This window comes from Talpa occidentalis, unplaced genomic scaffold, assembly GCF_014898055.3.
Source record: "Talpa occidentalis isolate TD23 unplaced genomic scaffold, MPIMG_talOcc4v2.1 talOcc4.14, whole genome shotgun sequence".
Lineage (NCBI taxonomy): Eukaryota > Metazoa > Chordata > Mammalia > Eulipotyphla > Talpidae > Talpa > Talpa occidentalis.
Window position 1 is genome coordinate 15,344,570 of NW_023601433.1, and position 13,114 is coordinate 15,357,683.

At 47.1% G+C, this 13,114-nt stretch overlaps 1 protein-coding gene across 4 annotated transcripts in view; it reads right to left on the reverse strand.

Annotated features, from left to right (window-relative positions):
* ATP10A (ATPase phospholipid transporting 10A (putative)) overlaps positions 1-11,198 on the reverse strand; it is a 132,090-nt gene extending 120,892 nt beyond the window's left edge. For all 4 annotated transcript variants that reach the window (XM_037510121.2, XM_054694800.1, XM_037510120.2 and 1 more), the window contains exon 1: positions 10,750-11,198. In XM_037510121.2, coding sequence (XP_037366018.1) covers positions 10,750-11,198 — 449 coding nt within the window. The remainder of the gene's footprint in view (positions 1-10,749) is intronic.
* Between the last annotated feature and the right edge of the window lie 1,916 nt (positions 11,199-13,114).

The window sequence follows — 13,114 nt, forward strand, 5'->3', positions numbered from 1 at the left end:
GCTGCGCTAGTCAGCAGGCTGGCCGGGAGCACCTAGTCCCAGGAAACTGTTGGTGAATGTGATAACTAAATATTTATAAACACACTCGAAATAGTACTGCCCTCCCCCCCGCCCCCAGATGAGAGGCCTGACAGACCAGATGATCAGCTAACAATCCACCAGATTAGGATCCAACTAGGTCACAGCAAGCAAGCCAAGAACAGGTGTGCTGGGCTTCCAAGGCCATGAAAACCACAGAAGAACTGGGTTAAGAAGGAGAGCTCTCATCCAAGGAAAAATGGGCAAAAGACCTAAAGAGATATGTTTTTAAATAAGGTATACAAATGGCCAACAGATACATGAAAGGTGCTCAACAGTACTAATCATTACGAAAGCACAAATCAAAACCACAGTAAGATAGTACCTCACACCTGTTAGAATAACTGTCAACCAAAAGAGAAAAGATAAATGCTATTGAAAGTATGGGGTGCAGCAAGGTTGGGAACTTGTACACTCTTGGTGGAATTGTAAATTAGTGCAACCACTATGGCAAACAATAAGGAGGTTTTTCAGAAAGTTAAAAATAGAACTACCATACAATCTAGCAATTCTACTTCTGGGAATATATCCAAAGGAAATGAAAATACTACGTCAAAGAGACATCTGCATCTCCACCTTCATAGCGGTATTATTCATGAAAGCCAAGAAATGGAAACAATCTAAGTGTCAACTGACAGATGGATAAAGAAATTGAGGGGGGTGTGTGTATGTGTGTGCGTGCATGTGTGTATGCATATGTGTATATCTATATAGCAACATTATTCAGCCACAAAAATGAAGGAAATCTTACCATTTACAATAACATTGATAGAACTTGAAGACATTATATTAAATGAAATAAGTCAAAAGTGGAAATAAAAATACTATATAATCTCACTTATATCTGGAAACTTTAGGAAAAAAAAAAAACTCATAGGAAAAGAGATCAGATCTATGATTTCCAGAAGCAGGGGGTAGACTGTGGGAGGGATAAAAGTGGTCAAAAGGTACAATCTAAGTTATAAGATAATTAAGTACTGGGGATATAATTTACAACATGATGACTAGAGTTAATACTTCTATATGATGTATACCAGTTGGGGCAAAGAAGGCAAGTCTAATTTTTGGTAATTATTTTCTTTTCCTATCTGGATTCAAAGACAATTCCATAAATAATTATAAATCTGCATTGATAAATTTTTGACATATAGAGATGATAATATTAGCACAAAGAAAGAGAAGAAAACACAATTTACACATGAGTGAATTTTCTATGTACTATGAAAATTGCTGGTATTAATCTGTGCTAATTTTATTTTAAATGAAGATGCTATTTGTAATACCCAGAGCACCACAGTGGGGAAAATAAACTAAAAGCCTAAATATAGTAAAACAAACAAGAAGGAACTAAAATGGTACACTTGAAAATATTGATTTAGAGAAGACAATAATGGAAGACTACAGAAATCAAAACATGTTAAATATATAGAAAAGAAATAGCAAACCAGCAGACACAAATCCTACCTTATCAGAAATTACATTAAATACTAATGAAATAAATATTATAATCAAAGGACAAAAATAGGTAAACTAAATATTTTAAATATATGATTTGACTATACACTATCTATAAGACACACACTTTAAAGACTGACATGTTGAGAAAAGGAATTAAATAAAGAGATATACCATGCAAAATAGTAACCAAAAGAGAGCTGAGCTACTAGACAAAATAGATATAAGACAATTGGGAGAGATCAAAAAATGCATTTTATAATGACAAAGGGATAAATCCATCAGGGTTATAAATTATAAACATCTATGACTTAACAGAGCCTCAAAACACATGAAGCAAAACTTAACAGAAGCAAGGGAGAAATAGATAATTCAACAATAGGGTATTCAACACTACTCTACTTTCAATAATGACTAAAACAATAGGTAGAACAACAACAACAACAAGGAAATAGGATATATAAACATTTTAAATCAGCTAGACCTAACTATAAAACACATCATAGAACATAACACATATTTTTCTCAAGCATATATTGAATATTCTCCAGAATAGCCCCAATAAATGTAAAAAATTGATAACATTTAAAGTATTTCAATATAATTAAGTCAGAAATTAATTTAAATATAATTAAGACAGAAAGAATGGAAAATTCACAGATATATGATGATTAGGTATTTCTAAATAACTAGTGGATCAAAGAAGTAATCACCAGGGAAATTAGGAAATACTTTGTGAGAAAGAAAAATGATAATATATCCAAATTTATGGGAGGCAGCTAAAGTAGTTATTACAGGGAAATTCATAGCTGTAAATACTTACATTAACAAACAAAAAAGATCTCAAAATCAACCTAAGTGTCCACCTTGAGTAACTATATGAAGAAGAGCAAACTAAATTCTAATGAAACAGAAGGAAGGAAACAGTGAAGAAATAAATGAATTAAAGAATAGAAAAACAGGAGAGAATAATCAATAATACAAAAAAAAATAGTTCTTTGGCCCTAATCAACAAAACTGGAAAACCTATAGCTAAAATGACCAAGCTAAAAGAGAGAAGGCTCAAATTATTGAGAATATTATAATAAAGAAGAGTATATGGGCCTCTCCGGTGGCGCAGCGGTTGAGCGCTGGGTTTCCAAGCTGCCTGCAGCCTCTGCAGTGATGGTTCGAACCCCGGCCGCTCCCCGGCCACCAGAGGAGGGTCCCACATGGCGCGCAGACCTCTCCTGCTGCCCGCTGCTCCCCTCAGCAGTGTACTTCGGTCCTTCTGCCTGCTCTGCTCCCCCCTCTGGCTCTGGTGAATTCTCTCATCCTCCCGCACTTCTGACTGTGCCCAGTGCTTGTATAAATGAATAAATAAATCTTTAAAAAAAAGAAAAGAAAAAGAAAAAGAAGAAGATTATAGCACTACCAACTTTACAGAAATTGAAAGGACTGTAAGGGAATATTATGAATTCCATGCTAACAAATGAGATAACATAGATGAAATGGACAATTTCCTAAAAAGATACAAAACCACGGTAAAAAGTTCAACATGAAATAGAAAATCTGAATAAACTGTAACAAGTAAAGCAATTGAACTAATAATTTTAAAACTTACATAAAGAAAAGCCCAGGACCAGAGCGAAGTTATCGTTAATACTGAATCCTTCCAAACTTTTAATAAAGTATTGACACCAATTCTTCACAAACTTTTCCAGAGAATGGCAGGACACTCCCCAACTCATTCTATTAGGTCAGTTCAATGTCCCACCTTAGCTGTGGAGAGCACGTTTGTTCTGATTCCAGTGGACCTAACACTGCAGACAATATTGAACCTCGTATTTTTTTCCCCTATAATACACATTTTATATATTGAGCGCACTAAAAGATTAGCAATATTAATAATAAAATGGACTAATTATATCAACATACTATAATAAAAGTTAAGTGATTATGGCCTCTGTCTCTAAATCTTATTGTACACAAAATTTTTGGACTGTGTCTGACCATAGGTAACTGGAACCACAGACGCGAACCACATATAAAGGGGGGCTGCTATATAGTAATTTCCCTTATAGCAAAACTAGACTTAGATATACACACACACAAACACACACCCTAAGTCACATAGGAATGCACATGCAAAACAAATTCCAGTAAACCTCATGCAGTAATATAAAAAGGAATCTACACCATGACCAAGTAGGATTTACCCCAGTACGTAAGACTGGTTTTTTAACATTTGAAAGAGAATCAATATAATGCAATATATTGATTGAATAAAGGACAAAGTGGCAATCATTTCAATAGATGCAGAGCATCTGATAAAGCCTCACATCCTTTCTAATGACAGAACAAAACAAAGCAAAAACTTAACAAAGTAAGAATTGATGGGACCGTCCTCATCCTGATAAGGAACATCTATAAAAAAAAGCCACAGTTAACATCGTACTTATGGTGAAAGATTGACCATTCCCCTGCTTACATCTGGAACAAGATGTGGTTGCATACAGAATATACCAAGCGATTCACAAAATAACTAATTAATGAGTTGGCAAGGTAATAGGATGTAAGATCTATATGTAATATGCCAATCCAGGGCTCATTAATTAGTGGAAAAACTGTTTAGAACTGAACAAAGAATGGAATTTAATTAGTAGTTTTATAAAGGTTAATTTGTTAGTTTTGACCATTGTAGTTCAGTTAAGTTAAATGCTGTAGTTTGAGGAAGGTGAGGGAGAAGTATACAGGAATTCTGTATTCTGTAACTTTTAAGTCAGTCTAAAATTATTTCAAAATAAAATACTAAAAAAATTAGAATCGAATTGGTTTCCATTGGAGGAGGCTAGTGAGCATTAGCTCTCATTTGCTCTATGAGTCGTTCCACTGGGAATCTTGGTAATAGGCAAGGGAAAGTGCCTTTTTATAAAAGAACCCCAATAAGGAAGGAAAGAATTAGTACACTACCAGTCCACAACCCCTAACAAGTTCAAGGATGTGGGCGATGATCATCAATGCCTACTAACACCAGAAAATGAGGGGTAAGGAAGTGCTATGGTCCCCCTGATAAAAGCGCAGAACAACACCCACAAATGTGGTTCTGACAAAAAAGAAAATCAAATCTGAATGCCATGAAGCTCTGATAAGGCATTCAGATGCAACAACCATGTCATAGAAATTGTAGCAGGAAAGGCCATGTGACATGATATCCCAGAGAGTCACCAGCAGTGTTCAGGGCAGGGAAAGCCTTCAGGACAAACAGCTGAGTTTCTTTAAAATAAATTTTAAGGAAAAGGAGAGACAGAAAGAAAGGGAGTCATAGAGGGGTTCTCTCAAGGTTAAAGGAGACCTAAAATCAGCCAAGGGGTTCTCATGTAAATCTGATTCAAACATACAAATTGAAAAAACATATAGGGCATTTATGAGACAGGTGGAATTTGAGCACAGACTGGGCATTTATGTTAGGAATCAATATTAATTTTTAGGTATGATGATGGTATTCTAGTTCAGTTTTAAAAAGAGTCATTGCTGGGCCTCCCTGGTGGTGCAAGAGGTTAAAACGCAACCTATGAAGCTCACTGCAGCCACTGCACTGCAGCACAAGTTCAATCCCCAGCCAGGGAGCTACCCGCATGGCACAGCAGACCTCTTCTGACTGGCCCGCTGCTCCCTTCAGGAGTGTGTTTCAGTCAATCTGCTTGTTCTGTTCCCTGCTCTGTCTCTGGTGAACCCTCTCACCCCCCCAAACTTTGGCCTGTACCCCAGTTCTTGTATGTATAAATAATCAATCTTTAAAAAGAAAAAAAAAGAGTCATTGCTCTTCCAAAGAAAAATACTGAAACATTTGCAAGAGAAATGGCAATGTGTCTGGGATTTGCATCAACATTAAAGAGGGGAAGAGTGGATGGGTAGGAGCAGGGAGGAGCCCCTGAGGGCTGCTCCCAGTTGGAACCTGACTGTTTCAGGTTCATGATAGGTGAGCTTCTCTGCATGTGAAGAGAATTAAATCAGAAATTAGCAACAGAGTGTAATTTGGGAAATTCACAATACCCCGAGATGCATAATTTTTTTTTAAAGATTTACTTATTTATTTATTTGTTTATTTATTTATACAAGAACCGGGGTACAGGCCAGATGCGGGGGAGGGTGAGAAGATTCACCAAAGACAGAGTAGGGAACAGAAAAGGCAGACTGACCGAAACATTCTGCTGAGGGGAACAGCAGGCGAGACAGGAGAGGTCTGTCGCGCCATGTTGGACCCTTGCCGGCTGGCCAGGATCGAACCAGCGCTGCAGAGGCTGTGGACAGCTTCACAGCACTGAGCTCAACCGCCTGCGCCACCAGGGGAGGCCCCATAAAATTTTTTTTAAGTTTTTTTTTTTTCTTTTTTTTCTTTCTATTGCTGGAAGGGGAGGTTGAGGGTACAGAAATACCTACAAGCATGGAGTCAGAGCAGGGTGACTCTGGGCTCCAGCATGGCACTGCCATCCCCTCCCCAACAGGGGGATCTTAGGCAAGTTATGCATCTGGAAACCTTAGTTTCCCCATCTGTGAAATGGGGAGTGACTGTTAGAATGATAAGATAGGCTTGTACATATGAAAGATTTGGCTTGTATCAACAAATTACAAAAACAAACAAACAAAAAAACGGCGCCATAAGCCCAGTCATATTTGACACACAAGTGTCAGAAAAGATATTTCCAAAAGACATGTGAATGGCAATGTCCAGGTACCATTCCTCAAGTGTCCCCAGGGATGTCCGGGGGACATCCCTGCCTCCAGCAGGACTTGGCATTATCCTGGCATGTTTCTGCTCCTGGGTCTTGTCCTGGTGTCTCTGCTTCCATAATCTTTTATTCCGTATATGAAAAAGGTGCAGTGCTTTTCAGGGGGATGGTGTTTCTGCTGTGGGCAAGGAAGGAGATGTGATTCCCCAGGACAGGGGGGGATGGAGACAGGAGACGAGATAAACGAACCGAACCGGAAACAAAAGAACATTGTGGGTCCCAAGCTCTTCTGAAAAAACAAACGGTGCAGGCCAGGGCAAGCAGGTTGGACAGATAACCCCGCTGAGCTGGGGAAATGAAGGAGAATCAGAGGAAAGGGAAGGGACAAAAATTGGAGGGTGAAGGCAGTACAGCGCCCTGTCCCCCTGGCTTCCCACAGGTGATGGACAGACACCAAGACTCCTCACTCAACTCCAAGGCCAGAGCCCAAGAGATTCAGGGAAAGTTCTGTCAGCTTAGTTCATGCAGGCACGCCACTGTATGCACCATCCCAGAGACAGACTCTGAAAGGCACCCATAAGAGCACATTTGAGTTGTGACAAAACACGGAGGTAACCAAGGAGGAAATGACATGACAATCAAGCAGGATTTGGAGCAGAAGCAGGAGGACAAGAACCCAGGCCCTCCCGGGGCCACCGGCTCATGACATGTGCATCTAGGGTCTGCACCCCACTTTCAAGGAGTGCAGGGGTGCAAGGTGACTTGTGGGGTCCCTCCCAGGCAGGGCCTGAGCCCAGCCTAGCATCTGCTCCTCAGGCTGGTTCGCTCCCTTCTTGGCTTGACCCCTGACCCCTGGGGCTGAAGACCAGTGTGATTTTTACCACAAACATTCCCTGGCCCTTCCCTCCCCTCTACTGGGTGACATCCCCTGCCAGAAACTTTTCTACTTCAATAGCCTGGACAGGAACATTCCAGCCTTCTGGCCACCAGAACCACCGCTCTCCTCTCCCGGTTCTGCTGCCTCACCTTCTCCTCTCCCTCACCTGCCGTACTGCAGTCACTCTCTGCCTCCTCAGCTCCGCCCCTGGTGCCACAGGCCTTACCCCAGTGGCTATATGGTGCCAGGGGTTGATGCCCGAAAGCTAGGGTGAAGTACAAGTTCCAAGCAACAGAAACCTGAGGCCACTCCCAACAGGGAGCATGGGATGGGGGGAATGGACTCAAATGGCCCCTTTCTTTGCACCTGTGGTTGGAGGGAGGTGGTTTCTTCAGATCCTCTGCCAGCCCCACGGAGGCAGATATGACTGGGAGGGCTTTGTCCTGAGTCCCATCCTATGAGACTACGGACCTTCGCCCCGGGAGCAGGTACCCTGGCACTCCATCCCCATCACTCACTGCATTTTCCTAAATACAGTCTGAAATCCATGAGCCATACAACAGGCTCAGGACTTGGAGCCTGCATACTGCTCCCCAAACTTCTGAGTGCAAACAGATCCCTGATGCTTCGCCTGCTCTCCCCACTCCAGAGTCTCAGCAGCCCTGGGTGGGAGTGGGGGCCTGGGAGGCTGCATTTCTAACTAGCTTGATAGGGATTCCCGTGGAGAAGGGCTGCAGCACATGAATAATGGTAGACATAGTTGATGAGTTGCAGGCCACACGGCTGAACACAAAGGGAAGTGGTGGAGAGAAGCTGCTATTCAAAGACAATACTGGTTGTAGGGGTTCCCCAACTCAAGTCTGCTCTCACGCCACACTGCACGCATTTTGAACGGTGTGCTTCCTTCACGTCAGCCAGAGCAATGATACACCCAGAACCCCACCGTCTATCCAGCAACCAAAGGCCCTGAACAAGCCAACATCAACTAAGTCCTCCTCTGGGCCCACTGGCTGGTCCAGACGCAGCTCCTGAGATCCTCGGTGACAACTCTACCCCTCAGCCCCAAACATGCAGTGAATTGAGATCACGTGCCCCCCGCCCCCATCCCCTCACATGTAGTTTCTGCCTTTCCCACCCCTTGTCTGGCCAGTCCTCCCTGATCCTCACACTTATGTCCTTCCAGCATCCTTGGCCAAGGGCCCCAGCATGGACACCTGCCCCAGGGCCATCATTCCCCAAGGGAAGCTCTGGGGGACCAGCCTCTTCCTTGCTCCACTGCTAGGGCCTGGCCGGGTGTGAGGGCACTGATTTAGGCCACACTGTGTGCAAAGCCCCACAGCACACAACTGGGGCACAGAGCCTGGAGTGCAACGGCGGCACACGCCACTCACATGCGACAGAGTGCCAAGGGGGGCGTGGGAAATCTACACATTCAAGTCCAGGCGTTCTGGGTCTGGAAGAGTTGGACCTGACCTCTAAATAGAAGCAAGGCCCTGGAATAGAGGTCCTCTCCACACACACCACCACCCCTCACACCCATGCAGATGTGCTCACCACCCACCCCAGTAGAAAGCCCATTCCCTCCTTGGGAAAGCATTCAAGGAATTTAACTTGGGACTTGGGAGGTGTTGGGGGGATTTCTCCCAAAAGCAACACTATCCCTGAGAAGCAGCCACTGTGGACAGGACTGACTCTTCAGGAATCCAGGTCAGGGCAGATGTGAAAGGGAACCTGGAGGTGTGGCCAAGGGGCAGATGAAGGTTTCAATATCCCATGAAGCCTTTCGAGGTACTAGAGTCTAGAGAACTGTTTTGGGTTTCCCTTTCAGTCTCTTCATCTGCACGTTGGGGGTGCAGCTGTTATAAGGGTCAAAGGACATAATGGATTGAAAGCATTTTGTCGACTGAAAATGAACTCTTATTTCCTGAGACCTAAGTATTTATAAAAAGGAGGTTACAGGAGCTACCAGCTCAGTAATAACAGGAAGTGGTATGTGTTCAAAGACTCAAACCTGTGAGAGTCCCACTCGGTGGGTGCAGATGGCAGGCAGACGGCAGCCTGGAGTCTGCACGCTGGGAACACTGAGGACATCTGTGTAAGGGGTGCGTCCCTCCTTTCTTGGCTTTAAGCTTCTAGTGAACATGAGCCAGGAAACCCTGAGGCCCCTTCCGTGGACATTATCTTGCTGGGCACCCCAAGAAGAAGCAAGAAAGCATTACTCAAAGTGCAGGTAATTATATAACTGTCACCTCTGTGCTGATTAAATACCCAGATTTCTGGGTACAATTCTTTATGAGCTTGATCTGAAACAGAGATGGAGTCTGAGGACAATTATTTTTAACAAGTTCCTCAAATGACTCTTAAATAAATCCAAAAGGCACAAACATGGGAATACTGGAAAAGCTGTCAGATTCCGGGATCACTACATATCAGCTGTGTGACCTTAGGCAAGTTACTTAACCTCTCTGAACCTCTGTTTTGTCATCTGCAAAATAAGGATGAAGACCAAACAGTGCTGCTACGTGGCTCTGGAATACTCAAAGACCAGAAGGAGTATTCATGGTCTTCATCCAAGCTATTCTAAGAGGCTGGAACTACCATGACTCACTTTTAGGGTACAGTCTGCTGCTGAACATGCAAGGGGTTTCACTGAACCCCCTCAACCATGATGAAAGCTAATTAAGGTTAATGCCCTCCACTTGAAAGCTCACATCAGCCCCTTCACCAGGACTCAAACAAGGTGAACAGGAGGGGAAGAAGGGCTGAGCTTTGGATGGAGGGGTGCGACACAAGGAGGGCTCCACCCCAGACACAGTTCCAATGTGGATGTGCAGCCAAGTGGTTTTCTTGGGATGGGCAGTGTAAGGAAAGAAAAGACAGCTGGCACACTGAACAGGGTCCTCTGGGGAGGTGTAGGGAGAGAGGAGGTGCAGAAGCAGCCCAATGGAGCCAGAGTCCCTGGCACCAACCTTGGGTAGGGCTCCCAAACCTTTCAAAGTCTCAGTTTTTCCATCTGGAAGCTGGGGTTAATTGTAAGAAAACTAAAGTCAATTATGCGATAGTGCTCAGCTGGGCACCTTGCTGAGGCTCATGTCCATAGATGGCTATTTCTGTTCCTCCCCTGACCTTTATTTATCTGGTCTGTGCGCGGTATCAAACTTTCTTGCACGCAGTCGTCCCAAGACAAGCTTAGTTTTACATTCTCCTTTTGATTGTTAAAGTTGTTGAGCACCCTGACCCAGGGAGGCTGGCCCAAGAGGAAGCCGGGACTTTAGGACAGGACGCCCTGGAATTGGTTTCCCTCCTTTACTTATAAAGTCCGGGAATGAGGGTGTCCAGCAGCCGCTGGATTCCAGCCCTGGGATCATTTTGGTTCAGGACATAGAGTCTGAGTGACAACCAGGGTAACCCCGGTGCGCCCCAGCAGGGTTCCCGGCTCTCGGAGAGCCTGGCACGAGGCCCCTGACCCCTAGAGACCCACCCTCCCTCCCGACTCTGGCCCACTCTCTGGGTCCCCCAGCTTGGTGACACTCACACCACACCCTGCACGGAGTTCCCTGGAGCGCACAGCCGGCAGGCATGGAACCCGCGCTGCGCCCTGCTGCTCCCGCCACGCGCCCCGCTCACCTGCTGAAGACGAGGCACCCCAGGTGGTTGATCTCGTGGTCGGAGCGGTGGCGGCTGTAGTCCTCCCACAGGTCCTTGAAGGCCGTGACGGCCAGAATGAAGAGCACCGGAGCTAGCGCGAGGCCGGGCTGGAAGGCGTTCACCGCGGGCACAAAGTTGAGCAGAGCGATGAAAACAAAGTACACGTTGGCCAGGCGGTGGAACTGCTCGAACAGGTTCTTGGGCAGGAAGGACAGCAGGGTGTACTTGGTGGTCTTGAGCCGGTTGTCGGCCAGGTGCTGGGTGACCCCGCACCGCCGCCGTGCGCCCTTGGCCGCGCCCGCCGCGAGGTCCTCGGGGCCGGGGGGCGGCAGCAGGTTGGAGCGCACCGTGCGCGTCCTGCCCTCCCGGCGCCGCCGCGGCCTCCCGGGGCGCGCGGGCTCCTCGGCCGCCGCCGGCTCCCGCTCCATGGCCGCGTGTCGCCGAGCCCGGCTCCTCCGCCGCGCGCGCCTTTCCGCGCCAGCCTCCTAGGTGATCATCGCCCGCGGCCCGGGCGCGGCGGCGCGGGCTCCCCGCCTGCGGGAGCACGGAGACCGCGGTCAGCGCCCCGCCGCCCCGCCCCGCCCAGCCCAGCCCAGCCCGCCGGCCCGCCGCCAGCCCCCGCCGCCCGGCCGCAGGCGGGCAGGACGCAGGCGGGGCCGGGCGGCGCGCGCCACAGTGCCCCCTTGTCCTGGCACCCGCCGGGGCCGGCTGTCGCCCCGAGGCTCCCCGCCCGCGCCGCGCCTGAGCTGGACACCAGAGGTAGCGGGCACCGACAAGGGTCCTCGCTGGAAACTTTACAGCGGTTTGGTTTCGGTTCCCAGCAGCATCAGTTCGTGGCCAGAACGTTGCCAACACGCCCTGTCCCCGGCAGGGAAGAGAAAAGTGCGGACAGAAGGGGCACCAGGGCACCGTGGGCCTCTGCCAGGCCACCGCTGCTTCGCCCCGGGGTGGAGGAACGGTCCCGGGCACCCGGGCTTAGGAGCCTCTGCCTGGAATCAACTAGAATGAAAATCCACACGCGCCATGGCATCCCAAAGCTCTGAATTTTAGATCCTACTCACAGAGGGAAACCAAGGAGGAGAGTGATTCCCAGATGTCCCCACATGCTCCCCAAGCCCCTCCACCTCGCCCCCACCTACTTTCACATTCGTTTCTTGAGTGAACTACTAGGCTTCTTCCTTCATAATCATCGCCCCCTTTCCTTACTTCCCTGAATAGGATTTTTTTTTCTTTAATTGAAGGGAGGAGTAGTTCGCTGTAGCAGAGGTAGGTTTGATTTATAGGCATTTGAGTCTCTTCCCCTCAGGTAAACAAACACTCAGGGCTCAGCTATCCCTGTGGGCTGTAATTTTGAGGTGACTCCTATGACCCCCCATAATGACAGGGACTTTAGAATGGTTGTTGCAATGGGAACTCCGGGGAGAGTGTCCCAGAAATGGCGGGAGTGTGTGTCTGCATCTGCAGGAGCAAAGGGCTCCCTCAGCGCTGACTCCCTATCAGAGGGCGGTAAGGAGGGAGTGAAGGTGGGTATTGGGGGGATATGCTTATGGCATAAGGTGCTGGGGAGACCCTGTTTCTGCCCTGAGCCCCTCACCAGATGCGCCATGCTCTGAAGGTGTGGCTTCTGACTTTACACATCCAGAGACAAGGAGCAGGAATTTATGTTCAGGGAGACCATGGCCAGTGGGCTGAGAGGAGCCCCTTTGGGTGCTGTCTATATTAGGAGGGATAGTGGCCTCTCGCTCCTGACAGCAGCCCCTTCTCTAGCTTTCTGCACTGGACACTTTATAATCTCTTAAGAGGCCGCCTTGGCCACTGCTGCTGGCCCTCACTTCCTCCCTCCTCTACCTGCCAGCCAGTCACTCCCCTAGCTTGGCTCAAATTGTTTCCCTCTACCTCACCACCCTTTTTCAGATGGCCCTCCTTTCCTGTACCAGGCACACCCCATCCAGCCTGCCAGGCTCTCCCATCACCACAGGGATCCTGTCACAGACCACAATGTTTACCAGAATCCTGCCCAGGGAGGGACAGTGATGGGGTAAGAAAATCAGTGATGCCATAGGTCAAGCCTCTCCTCCTGCCGTTTCTAGGGTACATCACTGATGTGGAAGGCCCAGGGCAGAGAGAAAGGTTTGGCTGAAGTACCTGCATTTCTCAGGGAATGACAGCAGGTCTCACAGTAGACTGGTGATCCCCAAACCAAGTACTGATTACACACGAAGGACCACAACTTCTCGCCTTTCTTGGACTAAGACCTCATGGACCCTGTTTTCCCCCCATCTAACCCAACAGGGCCTCAAGCTTGCTGGTTCCCTCCATTTCCATGGATGCCCTCCTTCCCTAG